This window comes from Lithobates pipiens, unplaced genomic scaffold (assembly GCF_037356315.1).
Source record: "Lithobates pipiens isolate NorthernLeopardFrog02 unplaced genomic scaffold, aLitPip1_a1.2 Scaffold_22, whole genome shotgun sequence".
In the NCBI taxonomy this organism is placed as follows: Eukaryota; Metazoa; Chordata; class Amphibia; order Anura; family Ranidae; genus Lithobates; species Lithobates pipiens.
Window position 1 is genome coordinate 345,632,120 of NW_027507784.1, and position 22,303 is coordinate 345,654,422.

The window sequence follows — 22,303 nt, forward strand, 5'->3', positions numbered from 1 at the left end:
TGTATTATATTACACCCATAAGGATATGCTTTAAGGGGCAATATTATTTTACACTCCCACAAGTAAGATTAAAGGGTCTGTGCTTTATACCCCGCTATCAGCCCCCCCCCCCCAATTCGGATTAGAGAGTCTATTATAATAAGTGGGATCGGAGGGTCTGGGCTGTAGGGCTCTGGTTACCGCCCAGGTGGGATTAGAAGATCCCCACTCCATATGGATCCCCTGTAAGTGAGAGTAGCGGGTCTGTTTTATATTACCCCCCCCCCCCACCTCCTCCACTAAGGGGAGTAGAGGGTCTGTTCTATAAAACCCTCCCCCTCCAGAGGAGATTAAAAGGTCTATTTTATATTCCACCCTCCAAGGGAAATTAGAGGGCCCACATTATGATAGATTTCCCCAAATGGGGTGAGGAGGTCTGTATATTATAGTACACCCCCCACCTGAGTGATATTAGAGGGTCCGCACCTCCCCACCCTCCATGGGGCTGATCGCGCTGTCTGCCCTTTGCTGCTACATTGACAGACTCTGGTAGTTGAAAGCCCCATTGCAGGTTGTGCACCCCTGATTTCTCCCCCCCCCCCTCATTTTTCTCTGAGAAGTGAATTATTTACCCTCCCGGTGGACCATAACGTCAGTCTTTGCTGAGTTGGGTTGTTGGGTGGCAGTGACACCTGGCATTCCTCCAGAGAGCCAGGACCGGGTCACAGCCCGCTTGGAAGGTAAATATTAAACTTCTCTTACAAGGTGCCGCTGAGCTGATTTCTGTAGATTGGATATGGGGGGGGGGGGGGGTCACTTTACACCTTCCAGAATATTAACATGGGGGCCTCTGCTGATTAATGTGGTGCCTCCGCCCCGGGATTGGATACTTCAATCTGAACCTTAAAGAGATACGGCCCATGGATTGGCACCTGACGTGCCTCCCATTGTGGTAGCTTGTACAGGTCCTCTTTAGGAATGTCATGTTGTGAAAGCTTCTGTCGGTTTTCTGTGCGTTGCAGCTCAGGGAGCCGAGCGTCAGCTGAAACTACTATCGGACGTGGCCCAGGACGTGAAAGGAAGAGCCACAATCTCATGGGTTGACTGCGGGTAAGCAATAAGGGTCCTGTGGGTTGCCAGACAGTGGGGTGAAGACAAACAGACAGAATGAATGTTTAAAGAATTGCCAAACTTTTCTTGGTAATCCTCCAGGACAGCAGGTTTTTTATATATATATATATATATATATGTGTGTGTGTGTGAAGGTTCCTGGAAAGGGCATTACTAGGTGCTGACACACACTTTCCCATGTCATGGAGGATTCCTGGAAAAGTTACCAGATACTAGCTCACATGTTCTCTGGTCATCCTCCAGGATTACATGGAACCTACCATCATGGAATGTTTCTGGAAAAGTTACAGATGCTAAATCGCATTTTCCCCGGTCATCCTCCCAGGATGATCATATTAAGCCTACCGTCATGGAGGATTTGTGAAAATATAGCTACCAGATACTAACTCACAAATTCCTTGGTAATACCCCAGTCAGAGAACATGAAACCTACTATCCTGAAGTACTCTTGGATGAGTTACCTCATACTAAATCGCATTTTTCCTTCAGTTATCCTCCAGGACGATCACTTGGAACCTATTGTCATGGAGGATTCCTGGAAAAGTTAGCAGATACTAGCTGACATTTTTCTCTGGTCATCCTCCAGGATGATCATATTAGGCCTACTGTCGTGGACGATTGTGAGTTAGTAACTGGTAGCTATATTTTCCACAATCGTCAATGACAGTAGGCCTAATATGATCATCCTGGAGGATGACCAGAGAAAATGTGAGCTAGTATCTGGTAACTTTTCCAGGAATCCTCCAGGACAATAGGTTCCGTGTGATCATCCTGGAGGATAACTGAAGGAAAATGTGATTTAGCATGAGGTAACTCTTCCAGGAATCCTTCAGGATGGTAGGTTTTAGGTTACCTTCCTGGAGGATTACCAAGGAATTTGTGAGTTAGTAAATGGTAGCTATATTTTCAAAAAATGTCTTGGTAATCCTCCAGGAAGGTAACCTGAATCCTACCATCCTGAAGGATTTCTGGGTAAGTTGCTGCATTATAAATCACCTTTTGATCATCTTCCAGGATGATCACATGGAATCTGTCATGGAGGATTCCTGGAAAGGTTACCAGATACTAGCTCACGTTTTTCCCTGGTCATCCTGCAGGATGATCACATGAAACCTACTATCATGGAAGAGTTCTGCAAAAGTTACAGATCCTAAATCCACATTTTCCCTAGTCATCCTCCAGGATGATCACATGAGGCCTACAGTCATGGAGGATTTGTGAAAATTTGATTACCAGTTAAAATTTCCCCAGTAATTAAACTGATCGATAACATGAAACCTACCATCATTAAGGATTCCTGGAAAAGTTACCATATACTAAATCCTTTCCCTTCAGTCATCCTCCAGGACGATATCTTGGAACCTATCGTCATAATGGATTCCTAGAATAGAATAGTTACCAGATACTAACTCGCATTTTCCCCTTTCATCCTCCAGGATGATCGCATGGAACCTGCCATCATGGAGGATTTGTAAAAATATAGCTGCCAGTTACGAACTCACAATTTCCCTAGTTGGCCTCTAGAAAGGTCACATGAAACATACTGTCATGGTGGATTTTTGGTAAAGGCACTACCTGGTATTACATTTTCCCATTCTTCCTCCAGGACAGTCACTGAGGTTCTTGTGAGGTGCCAGACTAGGTAGAATACACCCAGACTGAGTATTCCTAAAGGAAACCCAGACTTTCCCTAGTAATCCTCCAGGATGGCAGGTTTCATGTGACTGTCATGGAGGATTCGTGGAAATGGCATTACCAGATAAGTATTTAAAAATTTCCATAGACCTTCACCAGGACAGTCACCACTATGGGGGAATTTCGGAAAATGGCATTAACAGGGTACTAACGCTCACATCCCTCAGTCATCCTCCATGATTACATAAAACTTATCCTCATGGAGTTACCAAGTACCAAATCACAATTTCCCTAGTTATCCTCCAGGAAGGTCACATGAGCCCTACGTTCATGGAGAATTCCTGGAAAATGTGCTGGCGGTTACTGACTTTGTTTTCCCAGATATCCTCCAGGACAGTCACTTATGTTCTTGTGAGGTGCCGAATAGTGGGTACAAGAGACCCAATAATAATGAAACCTGCCATCCTCAGAAATTACCAGATAAAGTCTGGTTATTATTTAAATGTTCATGTCGCTGTCCTGGAGGATTCCTGGAAATAGTTAACAGTTATTCAGAATTTCCCCAGTCATCCTCCATGGCTGTCACCATCATCTTGGATTATTGGAAAAGGCCATTACCAGGTACTAACTCGCAATTTCCCCAGTCATCCTTTAGGATGAAAACATGAAAACTACCATCATGAAGAATTTGTGGAAATTGATTTGCTAGGTTCTAACTCAAAATTGCCTTAATCATTATCCAAGACTTGAAACCTACCGTCATGGAGGATTCCTGATGGTTATCAGATACCAGTTCAGGTTTTCCCCAGTCATCCTCATCAGGATGGTCTAAAGCATTTGTGGAATTTTATAGTAGCCAGGTTCTAACTCACAAATATATTCATCCTCCAGGAAGTTCACGTGAAACCTACGGTCATGGAGGATTCCTGGAAAAGTTACTAGATGATACTAAATCACGTTTTCAGTCATACTTGGGGAAGGTCAAACGAAACTTGCCGGGATTGCCAAATAAATCTTGGTGGATTTCTAGAGAAATTATAAGCTACTAACTCGCATTTCCCCAGCCATCCTCCATGATTACATAACAACTACCGTCATGGAGGAATTGTGGAGACATGGGAACCAGGTACTGACCAATGATTTTCCCAGTCATTCTCCATGATGATGATGATGTAAAACCTACCGTCATGGAGAATTTGTGGAAATGCAGTAACCAGGTACTAACAAACAATTCCTCGCTATCCTCCAGGAAGATCACGTTGAACCTACTGTCATGGAGGATTCCTGACAAAGTTATCAGATAACTGAGGCTCTTCAGGATGACCTTGAAGGATTTGTGGAAATATAGTACCCAGGTACTAACTCAGCTTTTCCGGTCATCCTCCAGGAAGGTCACGTGTAATCTGCTGTCATGGAGGATTCCTGGAAGTGCTTCCAGGTACTAATTGCCATTTCCCTGGTCATCCTCCAAGATGGTCATATAAACACCTTTGTCGTGAAGGAGTCCGGGAAAGGGTGCTAGCAGGTACCAACTTGGATTTCCCAATCATCCTCCAAAGGGCTCCAAGAGGACTTGGCTCTGCTGCTGATCTCCTGCATCCTCTTTGCAACCACTTCCTGTCTATCTGCACTCCAACAAGGCCTGCATGGCATTTCTGAAGGCGGGTTTCTTGATGGTGACAACCGTGGACCATGGTTGTGTAATGTGTGTTGAGCTGGCCCCCTGTAGTCTCCATCCGAAGATAGGGTGACAACTCAGGAGAACATTTGGGAGCTGGGGATAGAATGTTGTCACCCTAGAACAGGAAGTGCCTGAACAAGGACCTTTATGGCGGGATCACCAAGGATTATTCCAATGAAAGCTGCAGCTATAAAACGATGGAAAAATTATTTTGAAATGACATTAACGTGTTGAAGCTTATTTGAGATTTAAGTTTTATAGGTGCCCCTCCCGGATCGAAACGGCTTCCTCTGTTTTCACTGCACCCTATGAGCCTCTCACAATGTGCATTAGAAGCTGCAGCAAGTCAGATGGAGCCTCTGCCTCATTTCCTGGCTGGAGGACGTCCAGCATCATCTAGCCCCTTTCATCCCCAGCCCGCCTGTTCTTTCAATCAGAAGTCCCATGATTTGTGTCCGGTCAGGTTTTTCCATGCCGTGGTTCACAGGCCGAGGCTCGGTGTTGTGGATTTACCGCCCTGTAGTTATGATAATGCCATCGCCGGCAGCGCGGGGCACTTAGAACAAAAATAAGAAAAGCTCTTCAATGCTCCCGTTTTTTTTTTTTTTTTATCTCCGCGCCGTAAAGACTTTGTTACACTCTGATAACTTTAATCTGTGTAATCAGTTTGGGAATTAAATTTTAGGGCCGCTCTCAGATTCGCTGGGCCGGCGCCACAGAGCACAGATCGGGAATAATAAACTGACCGGTGGGGATCGTATTTCCTGGCGGTATAACCTCGCCGTAAACCCTTCCCTGCGCTGACGAGGTGTGCGCTGATTGTAGAATCCGAGCCGCGGTCTGTGCAGAGAGAGATTTCCTCTAATCTGTATGAGAGCCATACAGATTAGAGGAAATCTCCCCAATGGAACACAAATTAAAAATTAAAAGTAAAAAAGTGTAAAAAAAAAACAAAAAAAATATATAAAAAAAAACAAACAAAAAAAAAAATAAAAAAAATAAATAAAAAAAAAAAAAAAACCCCAGAAAATTAAATGTACACTTAAACAAAAAAAAAAAAAAAAAAATTCCCACCCCAATACATACACGTATGAATGTAAATACACTCCTTAGGTCACCTACGCATGAAAACACACGGATTGAGATCAAAAATTCTCGGCCCGTTTATTCCGTCACTTCCAAACCGATGACCTGTAGGGGGCGTTTAAATCCTCTCCTATGGAAAACATAAGGTAACGCCATTTCTCGCCATTTCACAGGCGCAGGCAGTTTTAAGGCTTGACATGTTTGGTATCTATTTACACGGCACAACCTCATCTTCTATATTTTACAAAAACTTTTTGTATTTTTAATGTTTATTTTAATTTTTTTTTTTAAAAACCATTGGGTAGAGCTTCACGGTTCTGGCCAAAATGAGAATCACATTTTTTTTTATATATATTTTTTGCTTAGAATAAAGATGACGATTCTCATGGCGTAACATCTTTCACAAATATACAAAAAAAATTGTGCTAATTTTAATTTAAATTTTTTTTTTTTTTTTTTTTTTTCAAGTGTGTCTGTGTGTATATGTGTATATATAATATTTCCCCCCCAAAAAAATTATTTGAAAGACCGCTGTACCAATACAGTGTGACATATAAAATATTGCAACAAACACCATTTTATTCTGTAGGGTCTCTAGAAAAAAAATATATAATGTTTGGGGGTTCTAAGTCATTTTCTAGCAAAAATTTTATAATTTTAACTTGAGACCAACAAGTGTCAGAAAAAGGTTTTAGGGTTTTTAAGTGGTTAAACTTCCCTCATTTACACACAGAAGTTTATTCCTTTTGATCTAAAGGACAAAACGTTACAATGTTTATAGTTATCTCAGCAGCTGAGGAATGTTGTGATACTTGGCAGACATACAGTTTAATAAAAAAAAAAAATATATATATATAGAGAGATGTATAATATTTCTATGCAGATAATTCTCTGCTGAAGCCGGCGGCTATCAAAAAAATAAATAAATAAAAATTATAAAATAATCTCTCTATATATCTCTATCTATCTATTTCTCTCTCTCTCGATCTCTCTCTCTCTCTCGATCTCTCTCTCTCTCTCGATCTCTCTCTCTCTCGATCTCTCGATCTCTCTCGATCTCTCGATCTCTCTCTCTCTCTCGATCTCTCTCTCTCTCTCGATCTCTCTCTCTCTCTCTCGATCTCTCTCTCTCTCTCTCGATCTCTCTCTCTCTCGATCTCTCTCTCTCTCGATCTCTCTCTCTCTCGATCTCTCTCTCTCTCTCTCGATCTCTCTCTCTCTCGATCTCTCTCTCTCTCTCTCGATCTCTCTCTCTCTCTCGATCTCTCTCTCTCTCTCGATCTCTCTCTCTCGATCTCTCTCTCTCTCTCGATCTCTCTCTCTCGATCTCTCTCTCTCTCTCTCGATCTCTCTCTCTCTCGATCTCTCTCTCTCTCGATCTCTCTCGATCTCTCTCTCTCGATCTCTCTCGATCTCTCTCTCTCAATCTCTCTCGATCTCTCTCTCGATCTCTCTCGATCTCTCTCTCTCTCTCGATCTCTCTCGATCTCTCTCTCTCTCTCGATCTCTCTCGATCTCGATCTCTCTCTCGATCTCTCTCTCTCGATCTCTCTCTCTCTCGATCTCTCTCTCTCTCGATCTCTCTCTCTCTCGATCTCTCTCTCTCGATCTCTCTCTCTCGATCTCTCTCTCTCTCTCGATCTCTCTCTCTCTCTCGATCTCTCTCTCTCTCTCGATCTCTCTCTCTCGATCTCTCTCTCTCGATCTCTCTCTCTCGATCTCTCTCTCTCGATCTCTCTCTCTCGATCTCTCTCTCTCGATCTCTCTCTCTCTCTCGATCTCTCTCTCTCTCTCGATCTCTCTCTCTCTCGATCTCTCTCTCTCTCTCTCGATCTCTCGATCTCTCTCTCGATCTCTCGATCTCTCTCTCGATCTCTCGATCTCTCTCTCGATCTCTCGATCTCTCGATCTCTCTCTCTCGATCTCTCTCTCTCGATCTCTCTCTCTCGATCTCTCTCTCTCGATCTCTCTCTCTCGATCTCTCTCTCTCTCTCGATCTCTCTCTCTCGATCTCTCTCTCTCTCGATCTCTCTCTCTCGATCTCTCTCGATCTCTCTCTCGATCTCTCGATCTCTCGATCTCGATCTCTCTCTCTCTCTCGATCTCTCTCTCTCTCTCGATCTCTCTCTCTCTCTCGATCTCTCTCTCTCTCTCTCTCTCTCGATCTCTCTCTCTCGATCTCTCTCTCTCTCTCGATCTCCCTCTCTCTCTCGATCTCTCTCTCTCTCTCTCGATCTCTCTCTCTCTCTCTCGATCTCTCTCTCTCGATCTCTCTCTCTCGATCTCTCTCTCTCGATCTCTCTCTCGATCTCTCTCGATCTCTCTCTCTCGATCTCTCTCTCTCGATCTCTCTCTCGATCTCTCTCTCTCTCTCTCGATCTCTCTCTCTCTCTCGATCTCTCGATCTCTCTCTCTCGATCTCTCTCTCGATCTCTCTCTCTCTCTCGATCTCTCTCTCTCTCGATCTCTCTCTCGATCTCTCTCTCTCTCTCTCGATCTCTCTCTCTCTCGATCTCTCGATCTCTCGATCTCTCTCTCTCGATCTCTCTCTCTCGATCTCTCTCTCTCGATCTCTCTCTCTCGATCTCTCTCTCTCGATCTCTCTCTCTCTCTCTCTAGATCTCTCGATCTCTATAGATCTCTCTCTCGATCTCTCTCTCTCGATCTCTCTCGATCTCTCTCTCTCGATCTCTCTCTCTCTCTCTCTCTCTCTCTCTCTCGATCTCTCTCTCTCGATCTCTCTCTCTCTCTCTCTCGATCTCTCTCTCTCGATCTCTCTCTCTCGATCTCTCGATCTCTATAGATCTCTCGATCTCTATAGATCTCTCGATCTCTATAGATCTCTCGATCTCTCTCTCGATCTCTCTCTCGATCTCTCTCTCTCGATCTCTCCATCTCGATCTCTCTCTCTCGATCTCTCTCTCTCGATCTCTCTCGATCTCTCTCTCGATCTCTCTCGATCTCGATCTCTCGATCTCTATAGATCTCTCGATATCTATAGATCTCTCGATCTCTATAGATCTCTCGATCTCTATAGATCTCTCGATCTCTCTCTCGATCTCTCTCTCGATCTCTCTCTCGATCTCTCTCTCTCGATCTCTCTCTCTCGATCTCTCTCTCTCGATCTCTCTCTCTCGATCTCTCTCTCTCGATCTCTCTCTCTCTCGATCTCTCTCTCTCGATCTCTCTCTCTCGATCTCTCTCTCTCGATATCTCTCTCTCTCGATCTCTCTCTCTCGATATCTCTCTCTCTCGATCTCTCTCTCTCGATATCTCTCTCTCTCGATCTCTCGATCTCTCGATCTCTCTCTCGATCTCTCGATCTCGATCTCGATCTCTCGATCTCTCGATCTCTCGATCTCTCGATCTCTCGATCTCGATCTCTCTCTCTCGATCTCTCTCTCTCGATCTCTCTCTCTCGATCTCTCTCTCTCGATCTCTCGATCTCTCTCTCTCGATCTCTCGATCTCTCTCTCTCTCTCGATCTCTCTCTCTCTCTCTCGATCTCTCTCTCTCTCTCGATCTCTCTCTCGATCTCTCTCTCTCGATCTCTCTCTCGATCTCTCTCTCGATCTCTCTCTCTCGATCTCTCTCTCTCGATCTCTCGATCTCTCGATCTCTCGATCTCTCGATCTCTCGATCTCTCGATCTCTCGATCTCTCTCGATCTCTCGATCTCTCTCTCTCTCGATCTCTCGATCTCTCGATCTCTCTCTCGATCTCTCTCTCGATCTCTCTCTCTCGATCTCTCTCTCTCGATCTCTCTCTCTCGATCTCTCGATCTCTCGATCTCTCTCTCTTGATCTCTCGATCTCTCTCTCTCGATCTCTCTCTCTCGATCTCTCTCTCTCGATCTCTCAAAGATTACGATCTCGATTCCTAATGATCGTGCAGCTCCACCATTGGCTTAATATCATGTGACATATAGCCATGGCCAAAAGTTTTAAAAATTACACAAATATAATTTTTTCACAAAGTCGGCTGCCTCCGTTTTTATGATGGCGATTTGCATATATTCCAGAATGTTATGAAGATCGATCAGATGAATTGAAATTAATTGTATTGTCTCTCTTTGCCATGAAAATTAACTTGATCCCCGAAAAAAAAACTAAAATTTTCACTGCATTTCTGAAGAAGGCTTCAGGGCTCCCAAGGAAGTCCAGCAAGCGCCAGGACCGTCTCCTACAGTTGGTTCAGCTGCGGGGGTAGGTGGCACCACCAGTGCAGAGCTTGCTCGGGAATGGCAGCAGGAAGGTGTGAGGGGCATCGGCACGCACAGGGAGGAGAAGGCCTTCGGTGGATGACATGGTGTCAAGAAAGGCACCAAAGAAGTGACTTCTCTCCAGGGAAGACATCGGGGACAGATTGATATTCTGCAAAAGGTCCAGAGATTGGACTTCTGAGGACTGGGGGAAAGTCATTTTCTCTGATGAATCCCCTTTTGGATTGTTTGGGACATCCGGAAAAACCTTGTCCAGAGAAGAAAAAGGCGAGCGCTACCATCAGTCCTGTGTGGTGAATCCTGAGACCATTCATGGGTGGGGGTCGCTCCTCGGCTAAGAGAGTGGGGGGGCTCACCCACAACTCTGCCTAAGAACACCGCCATGAATACAGAATGGTACGAAACCATCCTCCGAGAGCGACTTCTCCCAACCATCCAAGAAGAGTTTTTGGTGAGGAACAATGCCTTCTCCAGCATGATGGAGCACCTTGCCAGAAATCAAAAGTGAAAACTAAGTGGCTTGGGGAACAAAACATCAACATTTGAGGTCCATGCCCAGGAAACTCCCCAGACCTTAATCCCTTTGAGAACTTTGTGAATAATCCTCAAGAGGCGGGTGAACAAAAACAACCCCACAAATTATAACAAACTCCAAGAATTGATTATTCAAGAATGGGCGGTCATCAGTCAGGATGTGGCCCAGAAGTTGATGGACGGCATGCCACGGAGAATGGCAGAGGTCTTGAAAAAGAAGGGTCACCACTGCAAACATTGACTCCTTTTTTTATATAAACTTCAGGTTATTGTCAACAAAAGCCTCCAACACTTATGGAATCCTTGTAACTCTACTTCAGTATCCCATAGTAACATCTGACTAAAAGATCTAAAAACACTGAAGCAGCCGACTTTGTGTCATAACTTTTGGCCACGGCTGTACAGTGGCGGGGGGGGGGGGGATGATTGGCTCCCCTGCAGATTGTGTAAATTTGCCCACTTACATAGACATGAAGGATCTATAATTTTTATCATAGGTGTATTTTTTATATGATGGAGACAGAATATCAACCAAAAATCCAGAAAAAAAACCCCATAATTTAAATGAAGTTGCAGTTCGGTGAGTAAAATAAGTATTTGATCCCCCTGTCAACCAACAATAATTCTGCCCCCCACAAACCGGCTCCAGGAGGTGATCATGTGGTACACAGATTAGTCCTGTCAATGTAAGAAGGTTCTCCTAACGACAACTCATTATGTGTATAGAAGACGCCTGTCCACAGAATCTCTTCCCTCCAATCCTCACCATCATGGGGAAGAGCAAAGATCTGTCAGAGGAGGTCGGGGAGAAGATTGGAGACCTGCACAAGTCTGGAATGGGCTACAAGACCATCAGCAAGAAGCTTGGTGAGAAGGAGACGACTGTTGGAGGGATTATTCGCTAATAGAAGAAATACAAAATAACCATCAATTGCCCCTCAGTCTGGAGCTCCATGGAAGATTTCTCCTCATGGGGTGAGGATGGTCATGAGAAAAGTGAGGGATCCGCCCAGAACTACACAGGCAGGAGCTTGTGAAGGATCTCAAGGCAGTTGGGACCACAGTCACCAAACACACCATTGGTGACACAATACACCGCCATGGACTGAAATCCTGCAGCGCCTGCAAAGGTCCCCCTCCTCAGGAAGACACATGGATGGGTCCCCCTCCTCAGGAAGACACATGGATGGGTCCCCCTCCTCAGGAAGACACATGCGTCTTCCTGAGGAGGGGGACCTTGCAGGTGCTGCAGAATTTTAATCCATGGCAGTGTATTGTGTTACCAATGGTTTGTTTGGTGACTGTGGTCCCAATTACCTTGAGATCCTTCACAAGCTCCTCCCGTGTAGTTCTGGGCTGATCCCTCACTTTTCTCATGACCATGACCATCCTCACCTCATCCTCACCTGTACATGTGTCTTCCTGAGGAGGGGGACGCGTCCCCCTCCTCAGGAAGACTCATGGACGGGTCCCCCTCCTCAGGAAGACTCATGGACGGGTCCCCCTCCTCAGGAAGACTCATGGACGGGTCCCCCTCCTCAGGAAGACTCATGGACGGGTCCCCCTCCTCAGGAAGACTCATGGACGGGTCCCCCTCCTCAGGAAGACTCATGGACGGGTCCCCCTCCTCAGGAAGACTCATGGACGGGTCCCCCTCCTCAGGAAGACTCATGGACGGGTCCCCCTCCTCAGGAAGACTCATGGACGGGTCCCCCTCCTCAGGAAGACTCATGGACGGGTCCCCCTCCTCAGGAAGACTCATGGACGGGTCCCCCTCCTCAGGAAGACTCATGGACGGGTCCCCCTCCTCAGGAAGGCTCATGGACGGGTCCCCCTCCTCAGGAAGGCTCATGGACGGGTCCCCCTCCTCAGGAAGACTCATGGACGGGTCCCCCTCCTCAGGAAGGCTCATGGACGGGTCCCCCTCCTCAGGAAGGCTCATGGAAGGGTCCCCCTCCTCAGGAAGGCTCATGGACGGGTCCCCCTCCTCAGGAAGGCTCATGGACGGGTCCCCCTCCTCAGGAAGGCTCATGGACGGGCCCCCCTCCTCAGGAAGGCTCATGGACGGGTCCCCCTCCTCAGGAAGGCTCATGGACGGGTCCCCCTCCTCAGGAAGGCTCATGGACGGGTCCCCCTCCTCAGGAAGGCTCATGGACGGGTCCCCCTCCTCAGGAAGGCTCATGGACGGGTCCCCCTCCTCAGGAAGGCTCATGGACGGGTCCCCCTCCTCAGGAAGGCTCATGGACGGGCCCCCCTCCTCAGGAAGGCTCATGGACGGGCCCCCCTCCTCAGGAAGGCTCATGGACGGGCCCCCCTCCTCAGGAAGGCTCATGGACGGGCCCCCCTCCTCAGGAAGGCTCATGGACGGGCCCCCCTCCTCAGGAAGGCTCATGGACGGGCCCCCCTCCTCAGGAAGGCTCATGGACGGGCCCCCCTCCTCAGGAAGACTCATGGACGGGCCCCCCTCCTCAGGAAGGCTCATGGACGGGTCCCCCTCCTCAGGAAGACACATGGACGGGTCCCCCTCCTCAGGAAGACACATGGACAGGTCCCCCTCCTCAGGAAGACACATGTACAGGAAGGTCTGAAGCTTGTCAATGAACATCAGAGAAGGATTGGGGGGGGGGGGGGGGAGAAGGTTCTGTGGTCAGATGAGACCAGAATTCAGCTCTTTGACATTAACTCAACTCACCGTCTTTGGAGGAAGAAAAATGGTGACTATGACCCCAAGAACACCATCCCTACAGTCACACACGGAGGGGGGAACATGATGCTTTGGGGCTGTTTCTCTGATAAAGGTCCAGTCTGACTTTGCCGCATTGAGGGCCCAATGGACGAGACCATGTATTGTACAATCTTGGAGGAGAACCTTCTTCCCTCAGCCAGAACACTGAAGATGGGTCATGGATGGGTCTTCCAGCATGACAATGACTCAAAACATAATGCCAAGGCAACAAAGGAGTAACTCCAGAAGAAGCACATTAAGGTCATGGAGTGGCCTAGCCTATAGAAAATGTATGGAGGGATCTGAAACTTCGAGTTGCCAAGAAACAGTCAAGAAACCTTCAGGATTTAGAGAAGATCTGTAGAGAAGAGAGGAGCAAAATCCCTCCTGAGATGTGCAAAACCTGATCACCACCTACAAGAAACGTCTGACCTCTGTGATCACCAACAAGGGTTTCTCCACCAACTACTAACTCATGTTTTGCTTGGGGGATCAAATACTTATTTTACTCACTGAACTGCAACTCCATTTATAACATTTGTATCGTGTTTTTTCTGGATTTTTGGTTGATATTTTGTCTCTATCATATAAAATACACCTCTGATAATAATTATAGACCCTTCATTTCTTTTATAAGTGGGCAAAACTTACACAATCTGCAGGGGAGCAAATCATAATTTTTCTCTGCTTTAAAAAACAAAAATAGGTACTACCGCTATTTTATTCTCCAGGGTGTCTGCTTCAAGAAAATTATATCACGTTTTGGGGATTTTACACAATCTTCATGCCTAAAATTTTTATTTTTTAAACCCGTGCAAATCCCCTCACCCCCCCCCAAAAAAATGGCCATGGCGATGAAAGGGTTAAACCCGTTTTGGGCCAATTTTGTTTTAAAGAGCATCCTGACTGCTCCGATTTCCCCCCATACCCCCTCCCCCCCCCGGAGCTGAAATCTCCCCTCAATGTGACATCAGGTGGGCATGACACGGGGTGGGGGGGGGGGGGGGTGTTGGAGCAGTCGGGACGCTTTAGAAAATAAAAAAAAAAACGCCCAAAACGGGTTTTACCCTTTCACCACCACAGCCATTTTTTGGGGTCGGGGGGTGGTGTATTTGCCCAGGGATTCCCAGGAAGTTCAGCAATTATATAACGTGTAGACGTTGGCTCGACTCGCTGCCCGCTGCTATGCCCGCAGGCCGCCTTTAATATTTTAAGCCCCGTTACAAGTTTACGCTCATGAAAAATGAATCCGCAGATTACAGAGCGAAGAGGAAAACGCTTAATAAAATATCGGATCCCCGGGACGATCGTTCAGATGAAAGGGATCCAGGGGAGACGTTCCCTTCAATTCATTATTTCATTCCGTAACATCTTTTTATAAATGTTTTATTCCCATCAAATGGATTTAATTTGCCGGTTTTTTTATATATTTATTTACCGGAACCGCCGTGTCTCGTAGTCGGCCCGGCCGCTAAAATCTCATGGAAGACTTAACATTTTCCCGTCATCTCCCAATGTGCGTCCTTCATTAAATATTCCCTGATGATCCTGCCACAAAAGAACTTCCGGGTTCTGGGGTGACAACGCTCTGTCCCCGTCTCCCAAGTTGTGCGCCTGAGTTGTCGCCCTGTCACATGCTTCCATAGTGGAAATTTGAAGTGGCTGGGATGACGCACGTTCCTGTTTTGGGGTGACAACGCTGTCTCTCAATTGTACTCCTGCGTTGTCATCCTGTCCAATGCTTCCTTTGCGAAATCCCCTCCTTTTTTATTTTTTATTTTATTTTTTAATAGACATTAGTGGAAATTTTATGTGGCTGTGATGACACATAGTTACATAGTGTGTGAGGTTGAAAAAAATAAAGACAAAAGTCCATCAAGTCCAACCTATGTGTGTGATTATATGTCAGTATTACATTGTATATCCCTGTATGTTGCTGTTGTTCAGGTGCTTATCTAATAGTTTCTTAAAACTATCGATGCCCCCCGCTGAGACCACCGCCTGTGGAAGGGAATTCCACATCCTTGCCGCTCTTACAGTAAAGAACCCTCTACGTAGTTTAAGTTTAAACCTCTTTTCTTATTTTAATGAGTGGCCACGAGTCTTGTTAAACTCCCTTCTGCGAAAAAGTTTTCTCCCTATTGTGGGGTCACCAGTCCGGTATTTATATATTGTGGGGTCACCAGTCCGGTATTTATATATTGGGGGGTCACCAGTCCGGTATTTATATATTGTGGGGTCACCAGTCCGGTATTTGTATAATGAAATCCTATCCCCTCTCAGGCGTCTCTTCTCCAGAGAGAATAAGTTCAGAGCTCACAACCTTTCCTCATCACTAATATCCTCCAGACCCTTTATCAGCTTTGTTGCCCTTCTTTGTAGTCGCTTTATTTCCAGTACATCCTTCCTGAGGACTGGTGCCCAGAACTGGACAGTATACTCCAGGTGCGGCCGGACCAGAGTCTTGTAGAGGGGAGAATTATCCTTTTATCTCTGGAGTTGATCCCTTTTTAATGCCAATATTCTGTTTGCTTTGTTAGCAGCAGCTTGGCATTGCTGAGCCCATCATCTACTAGGACCCCCAGGTCCTTCTCCATCCTACATCCCCCCAGAGGTTCTCCCCCCAGTCTATAGATTGCATTCAGATTTTTGCCACCCAAATGCTTTTTTTGAAAATTTTTCTACATTGAACCTCATTTGCCATGTAGTTGCCCCTCCCCCCATTCATTTGTTCAGATCTTCTTGCAGTGTTTCCACATCCTGTGGAGGAGTTATTGTCCTGCTTAGCTCAGTATCATCCGCAAATCCAGAGATTGAGCTGTTTCCCCCATCCCCCTCCTCCAGGTCGTTTATAAACAAATTAAATTAGATTGGTCCCAGCACAGAACCCTGGGGGACCCCACTACCCACCCCCGACCATTCCGAGTACTCGCCATTTATCACCACCCTCTGACCTCGCCCTTGTAGCCAGTTTTCAATCCATGTACTCCCCCTATGGTCCATGCCAATGGACATTACTTTGTACAGTAAACGTTTATGGGGAAATGTGTCAAATGCTTTTGCAAAGTCCAGATCCACCACGTCTACGGGCCTTCCTTTATCTAGATACACCACGTCTACGGGCCTTCCTTTATCCAGATACACCACGTCTACGGGCCTTCCTTTATCCAGATACACCACGTCTACGGGCCTTCCTTTATCCAGATACACCACGTCTACGGGCCTTCCTTTATCTAGCTGGCAACTCACCTCCTCATAGAAGGTTAATAGATTGGTTTGGCAAGATCAATTCTTCATGAATCCATGCTGATTATTGCTAATGATACCGTTCTCATGACTAAAATCTTGTATATAGTCCCTTATCATCCCCTCCAGGAGCTTGCATACTATTGATGTTGGGCTAACTGGTCAGTAATTCCCAGGGATGTATTTTGGGCCCTTTTTAAATATTGGAGCTACATTGGCTTTTCTCCAATCAGCTGGTACCATTCCAGTCAGTAGACTTTCAGTAAAAATTAGGAACGATGGTCTAGCAATTACTTGACTGAGTTCCCTAAGTACCCTCGGATGCAAGCCATCTGGTCCCGCTGATTTATTAATGTTTCGTTTCCCAAGTCTAATTCTAATTCTGTCCTCTGTTAACCATGGAGGTGCTTCCTGTGATGTGTTATGAGGATAAACACTGCAGTTTTGGTTACTGAAGCCCCCCGATTCCCTCGTGAAGAGTAAATTCATTACCTTCATCATCTCCCCATCCTTTGTAACCAGATGTCCTTCATCATTCTTTAAGGGGCCAATATGGTCTGTCTTCCCTTTTTTACTGTTTACATACTTAAAGATGTTCTTGGTATTTATTTTTGCTCTCCTCCACTATGTGTCTTTCATGTTCTATCTTAGCCGCCCTTATTGCACCCTTACATTTCTTGTTGCATTCTTTATAAAGTCTGAATGCTGATGATGATCCCTCAACCTTGTATTTTTTGAAGGCCTTCTCCTTTGCTTTTATATGCATTTTTACATTGGAGTTAAGCCACCCAGGACTTTTGTTCGCTCTTTTAAATTTATTACCCAATGGGATGCACTGGCTAATGCCCTTATTTAATATGCTCTGAAACCAAACCCATCTCTCCTCAGAGTTCTTTGTTCCTAAGATTTTATCCCAATTTATGCCTTCTTGCAAGGCTCGTAGTTTAGGGAAGTTGGCTCTTTAGAAATTCAGTGTCTTTGTATTTCACTTTGGGGTGACAGATCTCTGTCCTGTGTCTCAGTTGTGCTGCTTGTCGCATGCATCCCTAGTGAAAATGTTAACTGGCTGTGAGGACGCGCATTCCGGTTGTAGGGTGACAACACTCTGTCCCTGTCTCCCAATGGTACTCCCGCGTTGTCGCCCTGTCACGTGCTTCTCTAGTGTAGTGTTTTTTATATATATATATATATATATATATATATACACACACACTGGTGGCAAAGTAAGTGGCCATGATGATGCACATTCCTGTTTTGGGGTGACAACGCTCTGTCCCTGTCTCTCAATTGTCTTCTCTTGTTGTCACCCTGCCACTTACTCCCCTAGTAGAAATGTAAGTAGCAATGAGGACGCACATTCCTGTTTTGGGGTGACAACGTCCTCCAAGTTTATGGTCCTGCGTTGTCACCTTGTCACATGCTTCCTAAGTTGAAGTTGAAGCGGCTGTGATGACGCACGTTCCGGACCGGTTGTTGGGTGACAACGCTCTGTGCTGGTCTCCCAGTTGTTCTCCTGCGTTTTTTTCACCCGGTCGCATTTTTCCCTGGTGGAGATGTAAGCAGTCGCAATGACGCACATTACACAGGTATGGCCGGCTATTGTCACTATGACATAAGACCAGGATGTGCAGAGACACTGAAGTGAGGAAATGGCTGACAGAGCCTGCAGGTGATCAGCAGCATTGAGAAAAGGGGAAAGGCATGGGGGGGGGGGGGGGAATAAGTATTCTGTGAGGGTTCATATCTCATTGAATTAATAAAAACTTTGTTCTCTGCTCTCGTTTTTTACTCAGGGACTCGGAAGGACGGAAGCTGTGCAAGAAACTGAAGGTGGACCCCAGGAAGAAGCCGAACGGCTTTGAGCTCCTACACTACAAGTGAGGGCGGCACTCCTGTATGTTGTAGTATCAGCTGGTGGGGATTGACACTCCCGGGTTTATTAATAGTGAGGCTAAAAAAAAAAAAATGTTCCTCAGGGGCGGAGAACTCTCCATCAGTGACCAATCGGAATGAATCTTGCCTTCTGTGGGAAGATGTGATCAGCAATCTGAACTCCGGGGTTTATACACATACCGGAGCAAGCTGCCTCTTTTATTCTTATGAATTTCTTATATCTTTAGTGTTGAGGGAGGTTGCCATTGCTTCTGAAAATGCCAGTTTCCTGGCTCTCATGTGGATCTAATGGAATGACTATAAGGAGTGTGGTGGTGTTTGTGTTTGTGTTTTTTTTTTTTTTTTTTTTTTTTTAAGCTTTCTTCCAATCTGATTGGATTGAACAACTGGATTTTTTTTTTTTTTTAAACCAGCTTAATTGTGATGTAGGGTCGCTGAGCCTTATGGAGATGTCTTATAACGTAATGGGTGGTTTGCGGTTCTCTCACCAGCAACTGTGGGGTCTTACTTGACCCCCCAGGGGAGTGATGAAAGGATGGGAGCACCACATCAGCTTGTATAGTGGTTTTACATTTAAAAAAAAAAAAAATGTTATTTTTTTTACAGCAACATGTTTCGGAGGTCAGCACTCCCCCCCCCCCCCTTCATCGGGGCTAAAAATGAAACTATAGGGGAAATACAAAAATTCCTATAAAGCGGAGGTCCTGACGAAATACTGCAGCTGCTGACATTTAAAATATAGACACTTACCTGTCCAGGGCACCCGCGATTTCGCCACCCGAAGCCGATCTGTCCCTCAGCTCTCGGGTGGCGAAATCATCTTCGGTAAGGGAATCGGGAAGTGAAGCATTGCGGCTTCACAGCCTGGTTCCCTTCTGCGATCCCACGGGTCCCTTCTGTCTTCTGGGACCTGCGTGTCTCCCAGAAGAGAGCAAGGGGGGGGGGGGGGAAGCGGCGCCGGATATGGCATAGATATCCACGGGTACCTGCGGATATCTATGCCCGGAAGTGGGAGCAAATACCTGGATTGGACTAGGTATCTACTCTCCCCTCCCCCCCTGAAAGGTGCCAGATGTGACACTGGAGGGTGGTGAGGATTCTGAAAAGCGGAAGTTCCATTTCTGGATGGTACTCCGCTTTAAGCATGTTTATAAGAATATATATGTGTGTATGTATGCATGTATATACACATACATACATACATACATACATTTATTTATATATATATATATATATATATATTTTTTTTAGTTAAAAAAATAAATAAATAATAAAAAAAAGGGGGTGGGCACTTTTCCTGGTATGATGGTGCATTCAAATAAATCACCTGATGTGTAGGATTGTATAATATGATTGTACTGTGTGTGTGCGGTCAGCTTGATCTTTATATTCCAGGGATGGAACATTCCACACAGAATACAACCGGCCCACATCATACAAGGTAACTGTTCATGGTATTGGGGGGGATGGGTTTGGAAGTAATAGGCTTAAAGAGTATATATCTCCTAAGATTTTATCTTCTATTATTTGCTTCCTTTTGGTCCGTTAAACATCCCATTGGAACTATTTTATTATATCGGTTTAATAAGTGCAGAAAATATCTGTTGATCCTGACCGAAATCTTGTGAACTTTCTTTGCTGCACCTTTATCAGTTACATTGTTTCCAGTGATTTCTGTTGACGATAGAACACCTCTCCCCCCTCTTATCTGCCTCATAACGTAGGGGAGGTGTTCTGTTGTCAACAGAGATCAATGGAAACAATGTAACTGATAAAAGTGCAGCATAGTAAGGTCTAATCTGTAAACCTAAAACACTGCCTGTCGTAAGGTGAAAATCCTCCTCCTCCTTTCCTCCCTCCTTTCCTCCCTCCCTTCCTTTCCTCCCTCCCTTTCTTCCTTCCTTCCTTCCTTCCTTCCTTCCTTCCTTCCTTCCTTCCTTCCTTCCTTCCTTCCTTCCTTCCTTCCTTCCTTCCTTCCCTTCCTCCCTCTCTTCCTCCCTTCCTCCCTCTCTTCCTCCCTTCCTCCCTCTCTTCCTCCCTTCCTCCCTCTCTTCCTCCCTTCCTCCCTCTCTTCCTCCCTTCCTCCCTCTCTTCCTCCCTTCCTCCCTCTCTCCCTCCCTCCCTTCCTTCCTCCCTTCCTCCCTCCCTCCCTCCCTCCCTTCCTTCCTTCCTTCCTCCCTTCCTTCCTCCCTTCCTTCCTCCCTTCCTTCCTCCCTTCCTTCCTCCCTTCCTTCCTCCCTTCCTTCCTCCCTTCCTTCCTCCCTTCCTTCCTCCCTTCCTTCCTCCCTTCCTTCCTCCCTTCCTTCCTCCCTTCCTTCCTCCCTCCCTCCCTTCCTTCCTCATTCTTCCTCCCTCCTTCCTCATTCTTCCTCCCTTCCTCATTCTTCCTCCTTCCTCCATCATTGATGACCATGGTTTTGGAATAGGATTATGGAAGAGTGATGATCGGGTGAACACTACTAGCTCTAAAATGACAGTTGTAACCAGTTTGGTGTGGAGCAACTCCGGTGTCCTGCACAGAGCCCTGACCTTATTCCTACTGAACACCTTTTTGAGATGAACTGGAATGAGCCAGGTCTCCTCAACCAACGTCTCCATAAAGACCCGGTATGATGAGTTTGGTGTGGAGGAGCTCCGGTGTCCTGCACAGAGCCCTGACCTCAACCCTACTTGAACACCTTTAGGATGATCTGGAATTCCAATGGTGAGCCAGGTCTTCCCAACATCAGTAACTGACTTCACGAATGGAAATTAGTTCCTACAGACAAGATGCTAAAATCTTGTGGAAAGCCTTCCTAGAAGAGTGGAGGATGTTCTAGTTGCAAAGGTAGCAACTTCATATTGATGGCCATGGGGGAACCCCATCATAATGACCATGGGGGACCCCATCATAATGGCCAGGGGGAACCCCATCATAATGGCCATGGGGGAACCCCATCATAATGGCCATGGGGAACCCCATCATAATGGCCATGGGGAACCCCATGATAATGGCCATGGTTTTTGGAATGAGATGTCCAGGTCCACAAAGACGTGGCTTGGTGAAGACCCCTTTTCTATTCCAGCATAACTGTGCCCTTGTGTACAAAGCCAGCTCCATAAAGGCATGGTGTTGCCAGTTTGGTCTGAATGAACTCGAGTTTCCTACACAGAGCCCAGATCTCAACTCTGCTCAACGCCTTTGGGGTGAATCACAACACTGTGTGGTCAGAAGGGTGGAAGCTGTTATAGCTGCGAAGGGAGCGACTCCATTATTGGTGACCATGGTTTTGGAATAGGATGATGTAAAAGTTCATAGAGGTGTGATGGTCAGGTGAACACAACTAGCTCCAAAAAGCCATGGTTTGACCAGTTTGGTGTGGAGAAACTTGAGTGTCCTACACAGAGCCCTGACCACAACCCTACTGAACAACTTTGGGATGAACTAATGAGCCAGGCCTTCTGAACCAACGTCTCCATAAAGACATAGTATGTTGAGTTTGGTGTGGAGGAACATGAGTGTCCTGCACAGAGACCTGACCTTTTTTTTTTTGCACCGAATGAGAGGCCCAACATCCGAACCTGACCTCCAAAATGGTCACAAATTTCCACAGAGACCCTCCAAAATCTTGTGGAAAGTCACATGGGGAATAACTTCATCTTGATGACCATGAAAAGGAGTCAAATCAATGTTGGCGGCGGTGGTGGTGGTGGGGGGGAAGGTTGAACACCATATTAATGGCCATGGTTTTGAAATGGGATGTCCACCAAGCTCCTAGTAGTGTGACGACCAGGTGTCCTACGGACCTTTTGCCCGATACTGTAATTGTCCGCGATGTTTGATGTGAAATAATTCTGAGCTCTGATAACAGGGCCTCTTGGATAAATGTAAGTATGGTGCGGTTGCAGCTCTTCCTGACCCCGGATCTTTTGTCTTCCAGTCCATTGTAGCATTTCTGAAAGACCCAGAGGGGGCGCCGCTGTGGGAGGAGAATGCGAAGCCAAGGATATTGTTCATATCGACAGTGAGAAGGTTCGTACCATTCGCCGAGTCTAAATATAGTAGAAAACACCGGTTGTAATTCCCTGAAGTGGGAAGCGCTCGGTGCACTGGCTTGTAGTGTCGTCCTAGCACTCGAGCAAACGTGTAGGTGAAAGAAATGCTCTTTCGTAATGAATGATTTTATTAATCC

The 22,303-nt window shown here is 46.1% G+C and overlaps 1 protein-coding gene across 1 annotated transcript in view; it reads left to right on the top strand.

The window, feature by feature from the left end:
* PDIA5 (protein disulfide isomerase family A member 5) overlaps positions 1 to 22,303 on the top strand; it is a gene marked incomplete in the record, with an annotated part of 94,017 nt that overhangs the window by 37,756 nt on the left and 33,958 nt on the right. The window contains 5 exon segments of the mRNA XM_077449728.1: positions 1,002 to 1,089; positions 18,032 to 18,115; positions 19,527 to 19,572; positions 22,052 to 22,103; positions 22,106 to 22,143. Coding sequence (XP_077305854.1) covers positions 1,002 to 1,089; positions 18,032 to 18,115; positions 19,527 to 19,572; positions 22,052 to 22,103; positions 22,106 to 22,143 — 308 coding nt within the window.